Source organism: Myripristis murdjan, chromosome 22, assembly GCF_902150065.1.
Source record: "Myripristis murdjan chromosome 22, fMyrMur1.1, whole genome shotgun sequence".
Classification (NCBI taxonomy): Eukaryota; Metazoa; Chordata; class Actinopteri; order Holocentriformes; family Holocentridae; genus Myripristis; species Myripristis murdjan.
In genome coordinates this window covers 6,926,146-6,952,405 of record NC_044001.1, presented here as the reverse complement: position 1 = coordinate 6,952,405, position 26,260 = coordinate 6,926,146, and the positions used below count along the sequence as shown (strand labels likewise).

Genomic DNA, 26,260 nt, shown 5'->3' with positions numbered 1-26,260 from the left:
GTGTTTACACAGACGCACGCATGAGTGGAAACACGACTTTATTACTGATTAAAGCCAAACAGACAAACGGTACCTGATGGGTCACCTCACAGAATTTAATCGTTTTCGATGAGACATCGCTCATTAACAACCGCACCCTTTGTACAGTGTACACAGTGGTATAAATGTTCCCACCACAAAAAAAAAAGAAGAAAAACAGTCTTTCCAGAGCGTTCGTGCAAACCCTCGAGAGGGAGAGAGAGAAAGATGTGGGGGGATTTTAAGAAGCAGGAGACTCCAGGTTAAAAAAATGCTACAGCTTGTAACTTAAGACACCCTCTTTGTTAGATATTTGTCTATAAAGGTCAGATATTTTAGTTAAATATGACAAATTATTCAAACCACCAGTGGTTAGAGAGACAGATTGGAGCTGTGTGGCTTATTCAAAGTGTCCTTGAGCAAGAGCCCCACTCACTCTGATTCAGCCTGAATAAAAGTTTCGACTAAATACTAAAAATGGACTCTAATTGCGTGTAATTGTTGTCAGTGAACTTGGGTAGTCCTGCTTCTTAATTTTACCTCCCGGCTGGACGGTAGACAGACACACTGGATTACGATATTGCCTTCCAAAAAACGCACACATCCACGTGTCATACCTTCAAAGTCCATCACATTTCATCCAGTTCTTATCAAGCTGACGCATGATTTAGCAATAAATAAACAGGACATCCATCCACTTTTATAAAGTGCTGTACTTTTGTGATCTGCCTTTAAAATGAGATAATGAGTCAAAGACTGAGTTTAAGCTTCCAAAAAAACAAAAACAAAACAAAACAAAAAATAAAAACAAAATCAACACGAGACTAAGATGAGACTTCAAAAATGAGTTGAGAATAGTTATATCGTATGACAACAATCATTCAAAAGCAGACATGTTAGAACAGTTAATAAGAAAAAAAAAAAGATGACTGTGCATATGTTTCGAGTGGCCTGCTCAAGTATTTAAATTAATATACACCATAGAAAATAAAGCATGAGACGAAAGCGGCTTTGCTTCGACGTAAATTCGTTAAATCTGTACCAACACATGCTGACAAAAAAAAAAAAAAAAAAGTACATACATAACAGCAAACAGACAGCCGATTTTACTGTAAGTACAATCTTAAGAGTCACACAAGGCATTTAAGAATACTTCTGTAGAGTCTATGGCATATTAAGAAGCAGTGTTTGAGGTCTACAGGGCGTCGGGAGGTGAGGGAGACGGTGAGAGGCGGGGAGAGGGGAGAGAAAACACCGCCGGGGCTTGTAGTCGTCCCCTGCTGCTGAGAGCGAGAACTGGACTTTGTTGTTTAGTTCCTTTTCCTCTTAGCGGCGCTGTCAATAGTGTCCGTTTTCTTCCGAAGCGGGCTGTTAGGGGAGTGAATCCCTTCTAGCGTTACAGTGACACATGCTTTCAAATGTCAGTCGCTCTCCCTCTTTCTCTCTCTCCGTAATGTTTCCCCTCCTGAAGACCGACCCCGGACATTCCACCTGTTACCTCATGCACAGAGAGGGAGAAAGCAACAGCCTCGCTTGTAGTCGGACGTCCTGTTTAGCTCGACAGGTGGAGCATGACACAAACAGTGCCAGGGGGGAGAAGAAGAAAAAAAAAAAAAAAAAAAAAACACAACAACTATGCTTTCATGGTAATGTTAGGCGTTTTGGATAACGGCGTCCACCAAATGCGCATGGAGTTCGATTCCGCTGCTCGGTTTTAACCGGTGACCTTTCAACCTTCCAGCTTTTTTTTTTTTTCCTTCAAGGATGGCTGAACGTCAAATTATCAAATTGCCAGTGAACAGTCACTGCGGGTTTGTTCGTCGGTGTGGCTTGTGTTAGCCAGAGAGAGAGAGTGAGAGAGAGAGAGAGGGACAGAGAGAGAGAGAGAGAAAGGAGGGGGGTTGTTACTGCTCAGTGGGACACACAGTGCGGTCTTTGCAGCAGAAGTAATGCACCACGACTCCGTTGGGATACCTGGCAAAAGCACTGAACAACAAGAGAGAGAAAGGGAGAGACACCTGTCAGTATGATTATCTGCTGTGATGCAGCGAGGAATATGCAGGAAATTGACTGAGATTGCAAAATTGCTGTCTGAAGCAATTAAAAAACCATGAAAATGTGATTAGGTGGCCCAAACATGCACCATAATGTACAGCACTAATGGCAAAAAAGGCACTGGATGAAGTTGCCCATATAACTATGAAAAATGAGCCTACAAATGGTGCATGTGGACGAAAAATCCCTGCTTTTAAAGAAAAAGTTGTGCTGATGAACTTGCAGGCGGTATTTACCTGTTTCCGATTTTCTTCTTGCAGACTCTGCAGGTCTTTTCCTCCGTGATGACACACTTCACCTGCTGGTGGAAGATGCGCTCCTCCTGCACCTGAAAATACGGACCGACACGCTTGGTGAGCAGAGACAGATGGCACAAATCACATCGAGAACTGCTTCTGTGAGTGCCGACTGGAGCTCGGATGAACCGAGTACAGCTGATCACGAACGTGTTATATAGACTTTATGGATAGTAGCGAAATGTCAAGTTATTCCCTTTAAAATGTCATGGATAATAACTGCCACGTTGTTTGGCATTAAGTGATGTTCAAACCTTGATGTCGAAATATACAGAAAAGGGAACAAAAGTCAGTGAAAATAATTTGCACACTGAGGTGAAATACACTTAGTATATATAAATCACTACTCTAACAAATGGAGTCCTAAAATCAACTCAAATTGGCAAACCACCAGCAGCAGACACTAAGCCAGGAAGCAAATTTAATTCCTTATCTACAGATCTACGGCTGCACTGATGATTAAAGAACCATACTGGCGATTTTGAGTGTTTGGCCTGTTTACTACAGTTTACCCACATTTTACATGACAATAAAAGATTTTGCAAATCATGTGGGGGTACAAAAGATTTCAATTTAAATTTCTGGTTGAAATGCCCACCTTAGGAAAACTAATATGGATGATGGAATAATTGTTTGAGGAAGTTTGAAGTCTCTGAGAGTTCATTTTCATATTATAATGGAATGAATGGAAACCAATGGCTGGATAAAAGGTAGGAAAATTATAGTTAATAGTTATTACGGGTTAAAATACAACTGCTTGCTTTGGGAAAAGATTAGCAGAAACCACAAGTAGAAACATGAGAAATCAGTGGCGTGGTCCGCTGAGGGTTAGCTTGACTTAATGTCCTTCAGCCCGAAGAGCTGGACACAAGCTTCCCATGTCAGCAACCATCCATCCACCCTGCTGAGCTGTCCTGGAGGAGGTTAGTGAAGCCCTCGCGGGTCCACTGGTGCTGTATGCAGCTGACCCTGCGCCGTGACCTTCCCAAAGGGCAGCAAATAAAAGGAGAATTTCCCCACAGGGATCTAAGTATCACGTTACATTATCTTTGCAGGATGAGTACGATGAGTTCGAGTTATTTAATGTCACAGTTATTTTATGTCTCAGCGGACAGTCAATTCCTTCACATACACACCAAATGAAAACGCCTCTTCTTTCGTAGTTTATCCCTCAGTATGTCAGCAGCTCGTCACATTCGAGGTTACCTGTGTTCTTACCTTTCCCAGTTATCTTTATAAATGATCTCAGTTAATTTATAGTATGAGTTCATGAAGATTTTGACCTCATTTCCAAGGATGTCCCCCTAAAACAAACCCATCATCTCCAGGACTCACCCTGAGGAACTCGGCCTGCAGCAGGCTCTTCAGCACCTGGTCGAAGCGTTTCCTCTGTGCCTTCTCCTCCAAGACGCTCTCCAGAAAAACACGGATCTCTCGGATCTGCGTGTTTGCCGGGAGCAGGTTGATGGCCTGGGAACAGAAAGGTCACCTTGTTTCATATTGTTTAACAGAGACTGAATCCTTTCATTATATGGCAGAACTTTGTTCATCAGGAGACACGATGGTTTAAAGTCTCCAACTGGACTGGAGGTATGTTGTAGTGCTTCTTTTCATTTTAGAAGCAAGTGAGGCTTAATGTGTTGTTGTAGAAATGGTAGCAATTAGGTAAATTTCTTTTGCGCCTGCTGAATGAATTCAAATTAAAACACTCGTTCACTTTATGCAGACTGTCACTCTCACAGGGCTTGCTAAAAAACATAATGCTACCTGTTTTAAAACTAATCATATGAAGTTACATTTTCCTACCAGGGAGCAGAAAATTGCTAAACCACTTACCTTTAGAAATAATGCTAACTCAATTACCTCACGTGCTTCTGTTTGAATGATCAGGGAAACCAAGCAGAGTTGATAACCCATGTTTTTGTCATCTTTTTGCTCTTTTATAAAAATTAGTACGAAAACTCTCACCCAAAGCGGGGCTCAGCCAGTCAAAATTAGGAGACTGGTGCTGTACTGGGAAGTTCTCATCTGTTAATATGTAAGCTTGCAACTGTAGGTAGGGTATTACTAAAAAGAAAAAAAAGAGCAAATGTACAACTCTCTCTGGAGAAATAAAAAGGTAAAAATAAATAAACAAAACAGCTTTTTGTCAGAAGTTTTGTTTGCTCCCCTCACTCTTCCCGTGCTCTTGGCAGGGCTGGCGCTGGGAGCGAGGCCAGGGGAAATGAATGCAGGGTGCCATTAAAGTCAATGAGAGCGCGCGGGGAGACAGAGCAGCAGAACAAGGCAAGACAAAGCGTTCCAGTCTGTGGGTCCAACCCCAAACGTCCTCGTAGAACCTGCAGCGTTCCCCCCGACAAACTCTTAATTTGACACGTCTGTGGTCGGACACAGATCACCGGTGCCTTTCACACACAATCACATCCACTTTAAAATCACCGAAACCGCACAATCTGTTCCGCTGCTTTGCGCCTGAGCGAGAGCGTAACATAGCAGCAAAAGCGAGCAGGTTTAGCTGTTAAAATATTTACAGTGCCTCAGTGCGGGGCCTTCACACACTCTGGCTCTCTTCCTTTGTGATAAGATATGAAGGAAAGGAGGAGACAGTCTGCTGAGTGACCCTGTGTTTTCACCCGACACACAGAGAGCGTGGCGCTGTGAGGAGTGATCCTGCAGCTGGCAGCTTCAGCGTACTGAAGAACACAGAACCTAACAGGCCTCTAAAGTTACTTCAAGGTGTATGTTCTTTATTTATCATCATAGTGAGCAATGAAAAAGAGAGAAAAGCATGACAAGCACAATAGGCCATCTGCGGGTGTTGAACAGAGCAGCTTTAATTCAATCAACTCTTTGCCCTATTGGTTGCGGGAGCAGATAGTAAAAATGCCTGTTTGAGAGGAATTTTATTAAAGCAATTCCTAAAAACGCATCAGCGTCATATCAGAATGTCGACACCTGCCTGGAAAGGTCTAACAGACTGTAATCTTTTGTTAGTTTTCTGGATTGTGTCTGGGCAAAATGGCACCAACTTGTTCACCGCTGGCAGCGCAAACCTTTCTCATTAAATACAAACTAAATCGGGGCTCCCACATTCACTTGGATGTCATATTGCTAGGACCTCTCAGTGACTATCAAGGCCTTGTTTAGTAAATATTCAAGGGCTCGACATTGTCTCGTTTGAGAGGATATACTCATGGTTTTTCTTGGGATGTGAGCCTCTGATGCTGAGATGGAGAGCAGAGGCATACTGATGAATTTGGATATTTAAAAAAAACATCTATATCAGCCATCTACTTTGAAAAAACGTTTAAGGCCTTAATTTACCTTTATCCACACTAAAACCTTAAAAAACAAATTTAAATGCCTGTGGGAACCCTGCTAAATTCTGCTCCAAATGCCAAATGACTAATGTTGCGGGAATGTATTCCATCTTTAATCGTGTTATTTCACTTTTGTTCCAGCCAACATAAAATGATTGCTATCAATCTCACTGCTGTTGTGATGTTCTTGTGTGAATTCGCGATAACTACAAGATGTGAACAAGAGCAAAAGGGTCAGTGGGTTGAATTCACAAATAATTCTTGGTATTTAAAGGAACTGTTTTGATGTACCAGCTGGATTTCACCACATAGGAAAATTTAATTTAAGCACAAGAATTTAATCTCAGTGTCAGGACAGATTTCAAAGTAAATTCAGAATACTTGTCTGTGACTGCTAACTTAATAGACACTGTGTGATCTGTCCTGATGGAGTAAACCTGACCCTTGTCGTACACTAAAGACATAGACCGAAAATCTGCAATTATTAGCCTGGGATTTTATTTGCTTTAATCATCAAAATAAGGTGACCTGTATTTGAGATGTGCCTTTATTTCCCTTTGTACAAAAATCTTGCTTAGCAGAAACTAGAAAAAAAAAAATCATCAAAAGATTGCAGAAAACTAACGATATAGTAAAACCACTCTGAAGTCTCGCGAGGCTTGCTTTTACTTGGTCTCCTCTGTAACTATTTCACTTTATTGCACAGGATTACACCCATGCTCTGGAAGTGTTGCGCGTGCTCCCTGCCGGCTTGCTGTCTGCAGCACCGAGCCCAACACTGCATACATGTTGGAATAATTTCATAATCTGGGCTCGATAGGGTTCAGATTGAGAGCTGTAAACTCTAAATCGTACTGGTGCATTAGCCAGTGTGCTGATTCTGTCCCTGGGCGGTCAGCAGGATGTGATGGGAAAATCTGAGTTTTTCATCGGCAGGAGAAGCCCCACTCCCTAATGTCTAGTCTGTCAACAAGAGGTGGCTTATTTGTCAAAACGTGTAGCCATACCTGGTCAACCAAAGAGGCTCTGTGTTTAATTGGGCTGGAAATGGAAGTTTTACAGTAAATAAAGTCTGCAGCGTATGTCGTTTACCTTGGTGGTGTTGAGCTTGCTGTGGTGCAGCTCCAGGACCTGCAGGGCGGCCTTCAGGTTGGCCTGAGGCTCAGACAGCTCCATCTTGATGGGCCCCAGGCAGTGGACGTCTGGAGGAGACAGGTACATGCGCAGCAGGGAGAGGTAAACCTGCAGAGAGCAAATACAGATGTTATTACTGTACCTGAATCAGAATATGCTTGCAGGGGATGTACAGGAATTTGTCTTTGTGACGATGGTGCAGAAAAATACTGAATGACATTAAAAAATATTGCTGCAAATATAGAAGAGGGCAAGATGTTATATAAAGCAATGACAGACAGCAGACTGTATACTGTCACTCAAAATCTAGACATTTAAATTCCAGTGTCCTAGAGAGATTGTTTTTCCTAGAGATACTACTAATGGGTTGTTTATTTTCACTTTGACCGTGTATTTAGTCATTTTCACTGCTTACTTATTAATCTGGCTTGATGTCAGAGTGTGGCAACATTTTACACTCACAAGGAACAGTATAAGCGAGCAGTTATGGTCAAATGAAAAGTAAAAACCGGAGATGTGAGGTTTCTACAGGAAACTGGCAGTGTCCATCACCAGTTGCCGGGGCTATAAATAATCCATTATATTTGTATAGTGCTGTCAGGAAACACAGTAGCACTTCAGGCAACAAAGCGTAAAAGTGAAGAAAGTGGCCAAAGTCATTAACAATGAAAAAGGGAAAATATCCGCACACTGAATTTAAGCTCCCAAATGCTACTGAATGCGAGGTTTCTTTAAAGAGGTTTTCATCAGTCCTGACGAAGACCCCGGCTGTGGTTGCATCGTCGCATTAAAAGGCATTTGGGAGCATAAATTTAGTGTTTGGACATTTTTCCTTTTTCACTGCAACATTGTTTTTTCCTGCTCCTTTACCTAACTTAGGCTGAATGTGCACACAAACGTGCCTTTTTCATCATCAACAAAACAGAAGAATAAAAACAAAGAGCACAGAGACTATATTAAAAGTAAGCGTATGTACAAATTAAAATAAACCAATAACATTAAAGCTACCTACATCTTTATTTCCTTCGGTCAGTTTGTCATAATGCCGGTGGCAGTACCTGCAGAGAGAAGAGAGAGTGGAAAAACTTCATTCATCAATAAGGATAAACTGAGAAAATTATAACTGTTTCAATGTTGACTAATTGATGGAATTTATTGGACCAACAAGCACAGAACTTAAACTACCAAGATGACGTGATAAAGTCACATGAGTCAGTCAGAAAAGGTGATAGTTAATTGTATTTGCAGGAAGGGCTTTTTTTGAACTTTTTTTTTTTTTTTTTTTTAATCTAGCAGCCACAGTGGTCAAGTTAGTCATGTTCACAGGCAAGAAAGGAAAAAAAATGTATCCACTGGGCACAACAGGCTATGTACTCCCAAATTCCCCTGATACTTCCACTATTTTACCAGTTTCTAGAAAAAAAAAACCTCTTAAGGGCCAGTGGTTGGTTTTCATTTTCAGCCAGTATGAATGAGCCTTTAGTTTTAGTCGGGCTACTCACTCCTCTGCCATGCCAGTGTCTTTCAGGATGTGCACGTAGATGAAGAGCGCCTGCTCGTGTTTACCCATCCGACCCAGGAGCAGGGCCCGCTCCTCCAGCAGGCCTTGGGAGATGGAAAACAAGGTCACAAGTGCAAGCTCACAGCGCATGAAGTGACTGAAGTAACAGTTACACACTTCAGTAGAAACTCAACATATGTGCCGACATAGGTAACACTTCATAAATCTTTCCCCTATAAAATGAAAACATGCACTATGCAATGGGAAATTCTGAACAATCGCATGCATATTGTGCATATGAACAGAGTTAAGGCAAAGCTGATGTTTGAAAGTTAAAGCCTTATGTAAAATGTAGCGGTGCCCAACATATGGATGCAACAAACATCATTTTCAAGTGTTTTTAGACCTTATTCTATGACAGGATCATACAATGGAATGTCAGATAACTGTGTTTCTTCTTAATAAATTAGACTCCTTGGTTATATATGTGATGCAAATAAAAGGCAAGGTCCATTTTTGTCCACAGGCTTCACATTTGTCAATAATCATGAAAATGTGAACTCGGTGCTTACCATCAAAGGGAAAGTCACTGATGAGTCTTTCTGGTTCGTAGCTGGTAGAAATCTCCAGGAAGGTCAAGAGCTTGGCCCTGAACTCTCCCAGGTCACCTTCCTCCTTACCTGCAGCAACAGCAGGCACACCTACAACAGAGAAGTGTGATTGTCTTTTTTTTCCCTTATTAAACTTGACCTTACCTGTAATGTACAAAAAATGTATATCAATGCTTCCTTTTCCAAGCTGAACAGAAATATCTATATATCTGTGTCTTAGTTTAATTACATTTTCTTCAAAGAATCTGAACTGAGTTTTGAGAGAAAATAAACTTTAACAGTGTCTTTAATTGTGAGAATGGCATTTCATTGTGAACAATCACAATAATCTCTGATTAAAAGTGTTCTAATATCATGGGCTGGCTATCATGGGTGAACTAAACTGCCAACCATGATCCCTGGCCCATAACAATAACCTGCCCCAAGGACAGATTTATTTATTTAATTGCTTGGTTTTTATTAGTTTATCTCACTGGCAGAGGGAACATTAATCAGCATCACAGTGAATGTGCCAGCATTAGCCAAAAGGTCCTTTTCAGTGCACCGTCCCTGGATAGGCATTAAAAGGCACAAATACATGGAGACGGATGGACTTCCTAATGAGCCCTGACACGGCTTTACTAGCGGAGCTGCGAGAGACAATTATTTGGATGACAAACTAAATGCAAACCAAATTCATCTGCAGCGATGTAATCACAGTGAAAAATAAGAAAAATAAATGGTGCCTTTGGCACTAAGTTGATTTCCAAGTGTGATTGGGGGAATTTTGCTAAGAGGCTTGTGCTATTCAGAGAACTCCACATCCCAGAATAGGTTCCCTCCAGGGTCATGTTGCCCTTCAGCGCTGACATTTACACTTAACATTTTAGGCTTTTAGTGGATTCTCAAATCCAGAGCAACTTACAGTGAGTGAGCAGATTTTAGAGGTCTGGTTTTTTTTTGACAGGACACACACCGGCTGTTGTGGGAAATAAAACCTGGTCCTCTTTCTTTTTTTTGGTAGCTACCTAAGTCTTAAACTTAGTACAACTACAATTACACATCCACACACCAGTGATGTTCTATCTCTGCTAAAAAAAAAAAATTAATAATTTAGGGAGACTTTTAAGCCTTGCAGGAGGCCACGACCTGACAGGCCCAAGTGTGGGAAGAAAAGTCCCTCAGGCATGGAGCGATCGAGTTTCATTAAAGTGAGTTTTATTCAGCATTTGGCTTGCATTTGGGAGAAAACCTCATCGTTTTCAGACACATTTTTTAGCGTATATCTTTGCTGAAAAAAAATGACTCTTGCTGTTCTGGCCAACTGCAGCACAGCAAAAGTGAAAAGTTCGTGTCAATTTGTTATACCGGTGGGAAAACAGATTGTAGTCAGATGACAATGTGAATCGACACAACCTGGCTCGTACCCTCTGGCAGGGAGTTGAGGTACTGCTTCATGAGGCCCTGCACCCTCTCCAAGTAGAGCTGGATCAGCACATTGTGAAACTCTGGACCCGTCTCATCCCAGACGTAGATGATGTGCTCCAGGTAGGGGATGGCCAACTCTTTAAAACCCTCCTTCAAGAAGTTCAACACCTTGTCTCTGGGCAAAGTCTCCACCTCTGTCAGGTCCTCGGTAAAGATCTGGAGAGGAAGGGAGGTTTTTAAACCTACATGCAAGCTTTCTTATATAAAAAGACAAAAATGCATTTGATAAAGAAGGTAACAGTCTTTGTAATTGGTCTGCATATGGAGTAAAAGGAATAAAACAAAATACAACAGCACTGGACACCCTTCAACAAAGTGACTATTTCAATACATGACATCCTTTGATGGATAAATTCATTGGTGCGAGTCTATTTCTGAATGAATGTCTATGTTCCCACCTTCAGACCATCCTCAGGGCAGATCTTCAGCACCCAGGGGGAGAACTCAAAGATTATCCCCAAATTCTCCATTCCTGTGGGATGGATTACAGCAGATAGGCAAATTTAACTCCAATAAGCATGTGTCATGAATTAAAAGTAAGGACGGAGGCACATTACAACATAGCGGAACTAATGAAAATCTCTTCCATCATCCTCTTCAGTAAAGCAAAGACAAAATATTTTACACAAAGCAGCAAAATCCTCTGTGACAGGAAGGGCCAGGGCTTATGGGAAATGTGGGATTAATTTTGAGAAACACTACCACTAACAATACCACCATAGAGTCTGAATGGTCTCTTTTAATCAGTGAGACCAGCTATCTTCCTCGTAATTACACCAAGGCATACATTTGACATAGATATCTTCACATTTAAAAGAACTAAAGATGGCAGGATGATCAGGTGCAACAAATGTACAAGACTTTGGCTATGTGTACGCTAAGCTGGCTAAATTTCAGAGCGCTGTTTTGATTTTCCATTTTCTGAAAGCCGCCATCGACATCAACACATTTTAGCCAAGTGATTTGCTTGGCCGGTGAATGCTGAACGAGAGTGCAACCTAGGCCAGATGACAATCTTGCATCAGCATTTTTGAAAATCTCCTTTTCCCCCCTCCACACTACAATGCCAGAGTGAGATTGCTTTCAAAGTTAAACACCTTGGAAAGTGTTTTCAAAAAGGCCCGTTTTAGTGGGTGGAAATGCCGGTTTAATGTGGGCGAAGGCCAAAGCAGAGGAAAAAAAAAGATGTTTTATAAAATTTAACCGGCTTAGTGTGAGCATTGCCTTTATTTTGGTTGCACTGGCACACTGACATACTGACAGTTAACAGAGTTACGCAGCTAATACTGACACACATGGGACAAGGAACAAGAGGACTTCCCCTCCAGCCCAAAGCGACATGTCACCGAACATCCAATCAGGGTCAAAAATCTCAAACTCTTCTGGAAATGAATGCACCTTATCTAGCGGAGATGTCAACTTTGATATTCTCAAGTTATAACAGATTTGTGTAGTGCTTGAAGGTGCTGGACGTCCAGCTTTACCGAGTCTCTGGAGGTACTGCACTGTTCGCTCGTGGCCCTTCAGCGGAGAGTTCGCCTTGGTGGACTGATCCAGCAGCACCTGGAGCGCTGGGAGAGGGCAAAGAGGGTAAACAGGAGAGGGAGGAGAAGAAACGGGAGTGAGAGCAAATGTGAGATTAGGCCGGCTGATGGAAAGCTGCGAGTTGTCATCTACTTGTGTGAGCGCTGCATTACATAATTCCTCCGTCAACTGAAACTGGATGTGGCAGATGCATCATGTTAATTGGCGGCCTGGGAACAGCTGGTTTGAATTGGCAGAGAAGGAGCGAGAGAAAGGCTTCGGCTGCATGACATCATCGAGAGCAAATTGCAGCGGGATGATTAAAACCAGCCGCACTCCTGGTGAGAACAGCCCAGAATCCCCCACAAAATACGGCCGCAATTCAAATAACAATAAGACAGCTCTGATCTAGCAGGATGATGGGTCGACCACATGCGGGAAACCTCCTTGGAGATAAACTGTGTAGCCTGACGGAGCTGATCCACCCTTCGCGCAGAGTACAGCTTTGTTGCAACAAGCCTGTAACACATACCCAACAATTTTAAACATAATGGAAGAATTTGATTGTTTGCAGCTCTTGTATTGAAAAGCAGCGAGGAGAATGATGCTGATAAAGGCGGGCGTGAGTCTGGCATCAAACCAGCTCAAGTGATCTGTCATCTGAACACAAAACCCCACAATTCAATGAACAATTTGAAAGAGAAATTGGGTACAGATGTTTCTTCGAATTGTATTGTTACGTATTTATTTGTCACGCCGGTGGCTATGACACACAAACTAAACACTGATAAATAAACTTGAACTCAGTGAGATCTGTCATTTTCTAGTTGGCTGACTTATCTGTCATCTGTTGCTTGATGATTTATCTCCCACTGCAAAGATGTCTGTCTTAAGTCATTTGAGTCTAACATTTCTTTGAACAAGTGAAAAAAAAAAACATTTTCTCTCAAAGCAGTTTCACTTGCTTTCCTTGTGGCAGTATCTTATTTCCTTTCATCTTTTATTTAACTTCGAAAAACACATGGAGGGACAGAAATCCTCGTTTCCAAGAGTGACACGTTACATGCATAGGAAAAAACAAAAGCTCTACTGGATTAGCACAAGTGCACATGACTGAGTTAGTGTAATATTCAGATTTGGCTTTACTTAAATAGGGAGTACATGCATTTCTAAGGGGCCTGAAGGCAACCGTTCAGAAGGGTTCCCTGTGCATGAAGTCATGGTCTAAGCTTTATTTCTTGATTGAAACAATACTGAAAATTTGTGAGAGAACCAAGGTTTACACCTGTCATATATTGGAAACTTTCTGAATGGAGCACATTTATCAGCCAAAGAGTCAGAAGCGCTTAGAAGGAAGCTCGGTGCCAGTTCGACCTCAGGGATTTGTAGAGTGACATGGCTCATTATAGTAGAGGTCATCCAAAAAAAGGTGACTTCATTAAAGCTCCTGAGGTTTCTGTTAATGGCGAAACATACTCGAGTTCTCTTCATTCTCATCTCTTCGAAAGCAAGCAATGAAGCAGTGATCGCTAATATCAAGATCAGAAACACTGCTGGCGATCGTATTTCCTGGAATATTGGATAAAGTTAGATCAGTATGGGTGGATTCTAGTTAAAGTTTGCTGATGTTGGCTCATTAATGGTCTGTCTTCAATTAAGATCACAGCAGATTTCTTTAGAAATGATCAGAAACATCTGTTAAAACCATTTTGATTAAAGTCTTATCAATTCTGAGTCATAAGATGAGAGCAGATCTGCCAGTTTACCAAGGGAGCCAACAACAGCTGAGAGAGGGCCTCTAAATCCCAGGCATTTTAAATGAATTATTACGCCCCAGATCATACTCAAACGAAAGGAATTCAAGCTGTTTTTGTAATGAAAATGAAATAAAACAGGACATGGCATGAACAGCTACACCACCACTGGGTCCATTCCTAACAGCTCAATAGATATTATAACCATTTACAGCTGCATATCAGAAGCGGCAACCATGAATCAGCAATCATGGCCATGTTTCAGTGAGATCTGAGATGTCAGGGTCAGACTGCAGTAGTAGTAGTAATATTTTATTCAGTGTTTCCTCTGTATCCATTTAGCAGCACAGGATATTACCACCACTGCTAGAGAAAATGTGCAATAAAAATTAAAATTGCAACTTTGCCTATTACCTAAAAGCAAAATGATTATAGTCCAAATGTTTTAAAAGGAATGATTTAGCACAAGAACCTCAACTTCAAACCTAACTGATATTCAAACAGTGACATATCTGGGATGAAACTAGAATTATCATCCAAAGCACCACAGCTGCTTTACTTATCCCAGCAGGGGAATTACTTTTCCACAGACTATCATAGGGACAACGTAAGATAAACGAACAATAACCTTACGTGGCTGAGTTGCAAATATAGTCACACCTCCCCTCCTCTATCTGGAGGTTGAAGTCAGGACAACAAAGTGACTTAGATGTTCACTCAATCAACTTTTGATTGTGATTGAGCAGACTCCCTACAATTAGATGTAAATTCACCGTTTAATGTTTTATAAGTTGGAGTTCGGCCTGTATTCTTCATCACTAGTAAACAGACTGGGTGATCGCTCCATTTCTTAAAATCAACTCTCGTAAAAATCTCAAAACAATTTTATTTGCACTGGAAAACAAATGAAGTTATCTCATTCCACTGGCAGGTCTTCCTCATTTGTTTTTAGAAGAACAGGATTTTAATATTCAGCTCCTCTGGATTTAATTGTGGCTCACAGGATTTGTTAGAGGCAGAAAAATAAAAAGATTTGGGCAAAAACTGCAAGAATATGAGATTGATTTAGAGGATATAAACAGCCTCATGACAGCGCACCGGCCGCAGCCTGCACTTGTCATTACTGCAAGAGCAGACCACAAAATTTACCACAATTAGACACAGGCGTCTGCTATTCCAACAGATTTAAGCAGAGTTTTCCGCTTTTATAAATAATGAATTTTATGACTCAATACTAGAGAAATAAGTTATCAAGACAGACTGTGTTGACAGTGCAGTCGGACAACGCTTACCTTTCTGGTGCAGACCTTTCTTCTCATAGAGAATAATGAGCTCGCTGTACTTGTGGGCCTTCTTCAGGACGTATTCGCTCTCCTCGATGTGGCAGTGGTTGTTTTCCAGACGCAGGAGGGGGGACACCAGGGCCACGTTGGTCTGAATGGGGGAAGGAGGGGATTACACAGCATGAACATCACACATATCCAAAAACCAGCCTCCCTCCATCTACTCAGCTGGGTCGGGGTTGTTATGCCAACAGAGAAACAACCTTTTTATTCCATTAACCCGGGTGGCGTCCTAACCAGTTGCCCAAACCACTTTAGCTCAATGCAATGTAACTCGAGAGGTTTGCTTTGTCACCAAGCCGTCTTTACCACCATGATTCCACACAATGCACACAATACTGCAGCCACTACATGTAAATGGTAATCAATCTCACACTCCCTCTTATCCTCACTCACATTTACCTCAAATAAACCTATCTGACTTTTCTGTGCATGACTGGCTTTCATACCACAATGACATATTCATGAATTGACTGTATGGCATTTCAAAATGTAATTCTTCATTTGACAAGATATTACAGGCAAAGTAACAAGGACACAGTTTTTGCCTTACATGCAGGTAGCATTTCAGCAGCGTGGTGTCAATGATCTGCAGGAGTTTCTTGCGGCTTTTAATCGTGGGCGTCCCCTCCATGAGGGGAGATGTGGTAGAGGGGTCGGAGTCATTCAGCTGCTTCACAAGGTGGCTACGTTTCTGGAAAAAAAAAAAAGGACAGAAATTAAACACATTTTTTTCAGAAGTAGGATACACAGAACTGCAGAGAAAACCACATATGAAGACGCTCTACTATTAGATTACTACTATTACAACTACTATTAACCTTGTAATTACTCTACTACAATTATTGCTAATATAGTACTACCATTGTTAAATAATTTGTATTGATTTGCACTAATTTTCTCTTCCTGCTGTGTGTGTATTAGTGCCCCTCTGAGGACAATGCACTGCACTTATTTTCATTAAGTACCCCTCTACACACCATAAACACACACAAACACACCTGTGTGAGGTAATCAATAAGAGCAAGATGGGCCTTCTCCAGCTCTGCCCCAGACAGAGTGGGCAGAGGGTTCGGGTAGTGCAGCTGCTTGCGGTAGTCTGAGGGGAGCAGGTCGGGGTACAGCCCAATCACATGGGTGGGATCTGCAGAATACACAAGAGAAATATTTGTTGCACTGTGCTGCATGCATGGCATTTACACACATATAGGACGGGAGCCTACAGTGCGTGACAGTTCAATTCAAACTATTGTCCCTGACTGTGAGGGAGATCTGGTCTGCAGACAGGGTTTTCGCGGTGGTTGCAGGCAACATAACAAATGACCACAACATGTGCCATGCAGAAAAACATCAGTTGACCAGACATGGAGTCAGCAAGTGCAATGAAAAGTCTGCTGTCACTGTGAAACACTAAGACGTTACCCGGTAATGAAACGCTACATAATTTGATAATAAGGAAAAATATCTCATGCAATATCCACAGTGAGATTTATCTTCCCAGATGTCTCATGAGTTTGTCACTCAAGACTAAAAGGTAACAGTGGTAAACATGATAAATTATGGCCAGATGATATGGCGTTGAATAAGTTGTTATTCACCAAAAAGTACTTCTTATTTATGTTCAGAAAGTGTAAACCTCCTGGCATTCACTGTGTAGTCCTATTGTATGAAGTAAATGCCTACTACTTTATGCAAGTTTTTAAAAAAAATGAGGTATGTTATTAGCAAATACTACTTCATCCAGGTCTGGCTTCATATTACAAACATGGCATGGACAGAAACTTCAGGAAACCTTGTGTCCATTGGGGGAAAAGGAGAAACGTACCTGTGCCGAGTTTGGCAAACACCTGCATGGAGTCATCAAATCTCTTCTGGCAGAACAGATTGAAGGCATAGAGGTTCTGAATATGATGTATTTGCTGCTTCTTATCACCGTCCGAATCATCCTTCATCTTCTGGCAGAAAAAAGGAACAACTTTCATCACACTACTGTAAGTTGTTTACTTCAAACTCATCAGCATGCTGGCTTCCAGGAGCATAACAACCACATGAATGGGCATTTTCTTTCTTGGAAATGCCTCTGGAAGGCTAGATTGCGAATGATGATAACACAAAGCCATGAGCGTTTAACTGTTTGAACACTCTGTGCCTAATCGAGGTAGCTGTTCTTTATGTTTCATCTTCTGAGCTTAAACACATATTGTATCATCAGGAGTTTAATAATAATTTCTAGCAGTTAAGTCCATTTGGCTTTCAAATGAGTGGTTTTGCTGCTCACCGCCAGCTGAAGAGCCAGCTCAAACTGCTTGTCCTGAAGAAGCTGCCGGATCTGGCTGGCTATCGACACGGGCACCAGGCGCCACACAAAGTGGTTGCTGGCAACATACACAATATTTGGCCTGTGATAGATGTGAGGGGGAAAAAAAAGACAGGGAAAAAAGGTTGGAGCACATGTCTTTTTCTTGTCGGTAATCAGGAATTCAAAACAGAAAGTAGAGGAGCTGATGAAAGCAGCTGATGATTTATGCTGTTTTAGGATGCTATTCATAGAATTTGATGGCACTGCAGAGGTAGCCAACAAAGTCTCTCTTTCAGCACGCATCTCTCCTCCACTAGTGCTGCGACAGCCCCCTGCAGCCTGCTCCCTCTAATGAACTGTACAAAGAGCTAAATGGCCATATTGCAATGCACGACTTAGTAAAAATCTTTCAATATAATACCATTCTTTGCATGTTCTTACAGCTAAAAAGGGAGCAAAATTTTAATTCTTCTGAGCAATTCCTCTTAGAGGTGGAGCAACAGCACAGTAATACGAGCTGGTTCATGCCAGGGGTATATCCTGCCAAAGCTGGCTGGCAGTCTGGTTCATCTTTGTTCAGTCAGTACTGGAAAGAGGGGCTGCAAAGCCATCCAACATTAATCATCCAAATTTCAGGTGGCACACACGACTCCAATGGGCCCAATTGTTTTGACTGCAATTATGCCATTTTGACTGCATGCACTCGTTTTTGCATGAGGAATGAACCGGCTTTGATGCAAAAAGCGCATAGTAAAACGTGGGATTTCTGCATTGTGCTTTTGAATAATTTGTTAACTGTCTCTAAAGGTAACTCTAAAAGTAAGAACTGTCTGGCTACATTACCTATGAAATCTACACAAAAAATCATTTAGTGCCAAATTACACATCAAAACGACTGGGGAGAATAAATAATAGAATAAACTGATATGAAGCAGGAGCTGTGCAGGTGTGCAGTTATTGTAATACAACTGTCAATTTACAGAAAAACTAGCAGAATTTACAATTTCATAGTGACACAACAAAATCACAGGTGGAGCTCCTCACCCTGCAGAGCTGATGAAGCGAGGTCTCTGCAGCTCCACACTCTGCACCAGCAGCCTGGGCTCAAACGTCCGGATCTCCACGTAGCGAGGGAGCACGGCTATGATGTAGGGAGGCTGGTGCTCTGAGGACATTATGAGAGACAAGAATGTCACATTTTAGCGCACGTCGACTGAAACTGAATCACGGCAAGCTGGTCTGCGCTATATTTTATCTGGGACAGATCAAAACATATGTGGAATCAGATATTTGTGGCTTGTATGGCACGCTACAATTCAAATAAATGGTCATACTTTTTGAGGCACTTGTGGGACACGTGAGGCTAACAAATGAAACACTTCACGGGATCTTGAGGAGATAAAAAGTCTTGTGAGCTACGTATTATCTCATAGTGAGTAATGTGATGTTTGCAAGTGAGGGTTTAACTCTGCTTTCCAGTTTAAATGCCCACCAAAAACAGACCCACTTTCTTTAGAACATGAAGTGCCTCTGTCCATGATTTCAGAGTGGAGACCTTAAGGCTGGTGGGCAGGAAATCCAGCTGGAACCAGCTATCTACAAAGGATTGGGCTGGGAATTTAGATGTGGGATGGATGACGCCCAGGAGGATCATCCCAGGCTCTTTGCCCCAGCCTTAGCCAGAGAGGACAGGGAAGTGATTGTGGATCAGTAAGGAGGATTTTAGACCATCCGGACTCATCCTCTCCTGACGTACACCAAAGCCACAATGTCAACAATATCGAAATGAGGAAATTGCAAACTGTTTGAAACTCTTACTTTGAGACTTCATTTCCCGTTCATAACGTTCGCTCTGCATACCAATGGGCACGAAAAGAGGGGCCTTTACAACAATGCAAGCGCTCATCTGCATCACTTTTGTCACAAAAATTTATTAGTAAACCAGACATGTCCTGTGGCGTCTTAGTCATGAGATAAAAAGGCTGAGCTAAGTTTGTATTTCCCCAGCTGACTTCACATGGAATACAGCACCTCAGTTATTCATGCTCTGACTAAATGGGAAAAAAATGCTGCAGGAACACAAGGGGGAAAAAAGATGATAAAAGAGAAGAGGAAAGGCAGAGAGTAACTGGATTACAACTATTAAATGATCAAAAATGATAATATTGTGCCTTATTGAACTTCATCCTCTAAAGAGACCTGCTGAATCTGTGTGGAAAAAACTGTGTTACGAGACACAAGCCATACAGTAGTCCACATGCAAAGCATTTTTTAAAATCAATCAATGAAACCATTAACAGTATTTTAAATGCTTGATATTTAAAGTGAATGAAACATAGAATTCAACAGCCTGTCTTAATGCCTCAGTAAATGAATTCTAAAATCTGAGGCAGCCTTTACACAATGCCAACTTCTGTGCTGCAGTTTGTAGCTATGGCACTGGAGTCAGTTCTGATGATGCATCCCAATTCTTGCTTTTTCACTGGATCGTTAAACTACAGAATGCCTGCACAACTAAGCTCCAACTAAGATCTGCAGAAATGATGGTGCATTTCCATTCCACCCCATAAAGCAAGCTGAAGATTTACTCTGTGGGAATGTCTACAATCTGATATTTAGCACAGACCGGGTGCTTTCTTATCAGAGTGAGCAGCAAAAATCTGCCATGAGTCGTCATTTTTTCAATTCCAATCTAGACCACAGAGATACGTGATGCAAAATAATATCTCAAGGCATGTGACCTAGAATACTGCATTTCAGTGTGCGGCAGAGACAATAAGTCAATCTTAGGTCATTCACCTAGAGGAACTGTCATAACCTTGGTGTAAACAGCAGCTTGGCTTCTTTCTTGCTTTCCCCTAAAAAGCCGGTAGTGTATCCTGTGTGTGTGTGTTGTTGCTGTTTTGCCTCCGCACAAGGACATTATTGTGGGAGAAATGCTCTTCATAAATGCTAAGTAGAGTAACTGAAAGCCTGACCACTTCCCTGTAGTAAAAGCAGAAGCTTGTGATTTGAGATAAAATCAAAAATAAGCGTGACTGTTCTGTCTCTTATGAGACTACCAGGTACAGCGGGTTATTTTCATTCATTGTAATGCTGTGAAATGCCTTTGAAATAGTTTTCTAATATACATCCAACATAATTAATACGCACAACTGCCTTCCACAGAGGACTTGAGCATAAAGGCCCGCAGGATGAATGCAGTTTTCCATGTGTGGAGAAATAAAACAGCACAACTAATTCAACAAAGTTCATAGTCTCTTCCTCACCCATGGCTATGGGGATGTCTGTCCAGTTCAGTGCACATTTCTGGGTGCAGACACCCTCTTCATTGAGCACCACTGTTAGGTCGTCTTGTCCAACAGCCACCTTCCCATCAGCCAGTGGGGCAACCAGGGGCTCTAACTGCTTTCCAGTAGGGAAGAGCTCCTTGATGGAGCCACGACCATCCATCTAGGTGACATGGGCAGGTCAAGAATCAATGAATCCTCTTAATAACAAATCCATCATAATTAACTTCATCTGTACGGTCAGTTACAAACAATAAAACAATTTTTACATGACGAATAACACTGGCAAGCAAAAACTGAAAACAGGGCTCTGAAGGAATAAAGTGTAAGAATAAACATGTACATAACAAGGAGAATAAAACAGGTTAACACAAATTATACATTGCCTTGCCTCTAAAATGTGCTTTAAAAGATAACTCTTAATTAAAGTAATATTTCAGAATTTTAAACATATAGTGGTATTTTTTGGTCTATGTCAGTGTACCACCAGGAGTGTGTCACCAGGAGTCTACTGCTCCAAAATGAATAGAGTAGAATAGAAATAGGAAAACAACACAATTTTGAGCAGCAACACAAAGTTCAAAAATTGTTTTGAAGAATTCACTTTCAGCACTCTTTTCATTCTTTCTTTCCATTCAAACTTGGTGGATGTGCTACACCCAACAAACACCATTACCGTATTTCACCAATTAATCGCCCGGGTGTTTAATATGCAAAATCGACTTGGACCCCGGGCGTTTAAAAGAACCAGGCGGCTATTTGCTGCAGGCCTTTATTTATGTTTGCACCAGGACATTATCGTGATGACAGCTGCTGTCCAATATATTTTCAGTCGGTTGATTTAAGATTACGGTACACCCTTTTGTTCTAATGTTAGCTAGCGCTCTTATTTTGACAGAAAACGGAAGTGCCGCACTGTTAGACTGCAGCTAACTGTTTACTTATGCAAAAATAAGGTGAATAGCCTTATTTTGGGTTACCTACATATAATGCAAATAATCGCCCCAGCGGTTATTCGGGTGGGCGTTTAATACGCAAAATGGGTGCAGACCCCCGGCAATTATAAGAACCCGGCGGCTATTTGCGGCCGGGCGATTAATTGGTGAAATACGGTATATGTGTAAAATTTTAAACTATCCCTTTAACTTGTAGGCGAGTGCAGGTAAGTAGAGCTTTGTGTAAATACAGATGAGTGTTATCCTTTCCTCACATACTTACCCGGATGAGGTAATAGTCTCTCTTGAAACCAACACATATGGAGTTTTCACACCAAGCCATGGACTTTGGAATATCTGGAGCACCAAAGTCGCCCTGACAAACAAAACCAAGAAAACACTCTTAAGACTGCATTGAAAAAAAAAAAAAACTTTAAATTTGGATTATATTATATCAAGTCATATCTCAAATGTTTTATTTCATCTCACCTGTAACTCGTGGAACTCTCTGTCCTTCCAGTAATACAGCTGGAGTTTCTTCTTCACTGCAACACACATTCTCAACCTTTCCTCCCCTGAGCTTGTTTGCTGAAGACAAGAGAGATAAAAGATACAATTCAAGACTCGCTCGCATCGTCGAAATTATTAATACAACACATCAATGAAAGAAAGGAAAGGAAGACTAATTATGACAGTGTCTCTGTTGGGATTTGACAGCCTGCTTAAAATAAACTGACCTGCTCACTAAATGTTTCCTGTATATACAACATAGCCCCTCATAACTACAGGCTCATCCGCTCTCTTTTAGCACTGCAACAGGGATGAAAAGTTTACTAGCCTGCGAGCCTGCAGCTATTATGTTTCAGTTGTTATATTAAAAAAAATGTTCTCACTAGAGCTATTTGGAATGAGGAAGACAGCCATGAAAATGAAAGCCAAACAGCAGGGCTGGGCTAGTGTCAAAAGTACAAGATGGCAACAACAAGAAGACGACTGTGGCTAACCTGCAGGTCACAGGCAAAGAGTGTGGCTCCTTTGGCTTTGGAGACCACAGTGATCTGCTGGAAGGTCAGGAGGTCATGGACATGAATGTTGTTTTCTGCAGGGGTGAAGAAGTTATAGTACATCAACAGTATATCGAGTGAATTAAGCAAACCGTCATGTGGTGCAATGATAACACACTGACTGACAGACTAAGCATGTTTATCAAAAATTTTACAAATAAATAGCGCAAGGAAAAGGCTCTTACCCAGAAGACTGACGAGAATTTTGTACTGTGAAACCACATAAAGCTGCAGAAAGAAGAGAGGAAATACAAAAAAGGAGGTTGACACCAGCCTCTATCAGATATTTATCTGAACATGCTGAATGCACCCTAGGCTGGGAAACAAGATAACTGAGCTGATAACACTGTATTTAGACATGATGATAATTAGTAAAGGGATCCTATCTGGAGCACGGTCAGCTCTGATGCTCATCTAAGATTATATGGCAGTGTGAAAACTGATCTGAACCAACCCAATCATATCAAATAAATATTCTACATGAGACTCGCAGCTCGCAAATATTCTGTGATTCCAAAAGTGCAGACCATCAAAAACCACAGAGAGCCAAATTGAAGGCAGAAGGTTTACATAACAGTTACTTTAACTGTAGTAATTACTTCTAATAATTATTATTATTATGATACTAATAACTGGATGGTAACTCCTATCCTGCAAAGACTGTAAATTTTAAGATATTCATTAACATGCATATCAATACATATTGATTCTGTAGGCTCAAGCAAGTTCTTAAAAGATTAAAGGTCCAGATGTCACAGATGTTTCAGAAGTCAGCAAAACAATCTCAGCTATGTTGTTAACTGTGTGTAATCCCCATTCTTACATAAACATCTATTGTGAGCATTATTTACTCAAGAAATCAATGAAGTCAATTGTTTTGTGTGGGGAGAAATACATTTTCAATATCAGTCAAGAAGATAAAAGTCCTCTAGTGTATTCCCAGCCTTAGTTCACTCCAATTTTAACTTCAGGATCAATATAAAAAGCCATATAATACTGTCTGATCGCATTACAATGCACACTCCCATTTTTGATAGGGCTTAGTCTTAGCTTCCTCTGAAATAAAATATCCACATGACTTCAGTGTACAGCTACTGTAAAAACCATCGCATCCTCTAATCTCATCTACCTGCTGAATCTTCTTTGAGAAGTTCTTGTTGGATTTCTCCAGGGTCACCTCAAATCTGTTGGTTCCTATGGAAAAAAGACGTGTTCGATAAAAGTGACCCAGGCATAAACAGTCTAAAATTTACAGATTCGCAGGAACACAATTTTATCCCTCTTGACTTGAGGTTTTCAATTCACCTGCATCTTTCTTTATCCGGTAGAGGAGGAGATGCCCTGGCTTTGTTCCGACAAGCAGCCAGTCCTCTGTGGGCAGAAAAACACGCAGCCAAGTTATCGATCATTTCTGACTTAGTGCGCCATCATGCAACAGGGTAACATTCAATCGTTCATTTTCATTTATTAGTTTATTTAAAACAGGGACAGTGTAGAATAAACATACTGTACTAGATACAGCACAGTGTTAGTGTCCATCTGTTTTCCCTGATGTGTGTGTATACAATACTAACACAACAAAAAAAATGACAAATCCACGACACCAATAAACAAACACACCTGTAGGACAAGTGCCAGAAACATAATGACAACATGACTGCCTTTCAACCAATTTTAACGTTAGATTTAAAGTGCTAACACTAATACGCTCCCTAATATTTGCAGGTATAGTATTCCACTGTTTTGTTGCTGTAATTGAAAAAGTGATTTGAGCAGATTTTGTCCAGCAGTGTGTTTTATTACACACTCCCTTTGTTGATGATCTTGCATGTCATATTTCACCATGAGCTTTTGGAAGACATTGTTTAAAGGGTGGGGGGCTTAACCATGAAGAATCTTATAGAGTAAACAACACATTTGTCAGTAAAACAAATCCACTTTGCTGGTGGGAGAAATCACTAATTTAACTGTTCATGTCTTCTTGACAACCAAATGGACTGTAAATGGATATGCCTGCAATGTCAATGAGAAAGTGCCTGCTGGCTGAATGAGGAGGTGCAAAACAACTTACCCCAGGCCGCAAGGCAGTCGATCTGGAGAGGGAGCTTTTCCAAAATAGGCACCGGTTCATACGCGTCATGCATTTCCAAATATTATTGCTGCTTTCGTTTCAGATGAATCCCAAACTGTGTTGTTGTCTGCCTGCCTGCCTGCCTGCCTGCCTGCCAGACAACAGCTGACTGACTGACTGCTGATTTGACTGTCAGGACGGCACACCTTCAAGTGTCGCCATCCACTGGGTAATTAAATGTTTCAGCAGGCAAACAGTACTTCTTCTTTGGTGAAAATCACGGCGATGTAGCGTCTCTTTCGTGAAGATAGCAAGCAACGCTAAGCAGTTTGGCTTGGCGGCGAGCTAACGTTACAATTCTCAGACCAAAACAACAGCTGATGGCTAGCTAGCTCGGAAGTTAGCGAGCGACAAACGCCTCTGGACATCGTTCCTTCTCAAGCCATGCCGCCGCAAACACGACCAGAAAATGTCGAAAACACCCACCGAGCTCGACCCAAAGCCTGCGGGAGCGACCCCTCTACCTACCGAGCTCCTGTTGAGTTTTAGTTAGCTCCGTTAGTTAGCATGGTGCTAGTTCCTAGTTGTGTTGACGACGGCTGCGCGAGAGAATGTGAGGTTTGACAGGCACGTGACTGGAGGCAGCGTGCTCACGAGGAACGCATTAAAGGTGCAGCGGCTAATTTGTGCATGTGCAAGCCTTTAAGTTTCGGATTACGTAATATCTGCAAGCCACATGAGCCTGAGTTACATGTAAAAGCCACACTCAGGTTGACTTTTATTAGGAAATAAGTGGAGCAAATTATCCCTATTATTATATTATTATCTCTATGTCTATATGGTGGATACGGATATATTTTACATATGCTCAGTTTCTTATTTCTGTATTTATAGTTATAATATTTTGTAGGATTGGTGCACATATTTAGACATTATGCATTTTTTCCAAATTTCTAAGGCACCTATATTTTCTTTTTCCATTTTTCATAATTTAATTCTTCTCTTGAGAATGTGAGCAACTGCAGCTGACCCAAATTTCCCCTTGAGGATCAATAAAATGTTTCTGATTCTGATGCCTATTTAAGAATAATGTGAATGGTAATTGCACACAGAAAAAAGGCGCTGTTCGAAAATCCTGTTTCAATAGAAATTTTAATTCCAGGACAAACGCAAAAAAAAAAAAGAAAAAAAAAAAAAGCCATACAATATTTATTGTTAGCTTGACATTACAATGCGGACTCACATTCATAGGGCCTTGTGTCTCTCGGAAATAAAATATACCCAGCATGACATCCACAAATAATATATATATTTTAAAAAAACAAACAAACAAAAAAAAAAACATATAAATTAACTGAACAGTGACATCAACACATACTGCAGTAGATTGCACCAGGACGGAGATATGATTATGCCAGCTAAGGCAAGTTTACTTTGGAGTAAAAAAACGCAATGGGCTTGGAGGAATCTGCAGCTATGGTCCCATAGAGGCAAATATTAATTTATCATGTACAGGATTTGCTGCAACTACCCTTGTGCTACTGTACATAACTAAGGTGAGCACCTACACACAAACGT

At 41.2% G+C, this 26,260-nt stretch overlaps 1 protein-coding gene across 2 annotated transcripts; it reads right to left on the bottom strand.

The window, feature by feature from the left end:
• Positions 1-21: 21 nt before the first annotated feature.
• Positions 22-25,299, bottom strand: vps39 (VPS39 subunit of HOPS complex). 2 transcript variants are annotated; one of them, XM_030044782.1, is made up of 24 exons: positions 24,683-25,299; positions 23,917-23,982; positions 23,741-23,805; positions 22,797-22,839; positions 22,552-22,646; positions 22,037-22,135; positions 21,831-21,923; positions 20,592-20,775; positions 18,367-18,487; positions 17,302-17,422; positions 16,849-16,978; positions 16,025-16,167; positions 15,577-15,717; positions 14,973-15,114; positions 11,887-11,973; positions 10,801-10,874; positions 10,342-10,558; positions 8,897-9,025; positions 8,326-8,428; positions 7,836-7,881; positions 6,782-6,931; positions 3,705-3,839; positions 2,310-2,401; positions 22-2,004 (listed from the first exon to the last, which is right to left on the bottom strand). In XM_030044782.1, exons 1-24 carry the CDS (start codon positions 24,753-24,755, stop codon positions 1,923-1,925), a joined length of 2,631 nt encoding a protein of 876 aa, XP_029900642.1. In that variant the 5' UTR covers positions 24,756-25,299; the 3' UTR covers positions 22-1,922. The 2 variants fall into 2 exon arrangements, with proteins under 2 accessions (XP_029900642.1, XP_029900643.1); XM_030044783.1 differs by having other exon boundaries at positions 16,849-16,975.
• Positions 25,300-26,260: the final 961 nt, after the last annotated feature.

Excerpts from the sequence above, each read along its gene's own strand:
- vps39 (XM_030044782.1), bottom strand. The coding sequence starts at position 24,755 with ATGCATGACGCGTATGAACCGGTGCCTATTTTGGAAAAGCTCCCTCTC. Across the intron at positions 16,168-16,848 it reads GTTTGCCAAACTCGGCACAG|ATCCCACCCATGTGATTGGG; the intron begins GTACGTTTCTCC and ends TGTATTCTGCAG. Across the intron at positions 10,559-10,800 it reads GCCCTGAGGATGGTCTGAAG|ATCTTTACCGAGGACCTGAC; the intron begins GTGGGAACATAG and ends CTTCCTCTCCAG.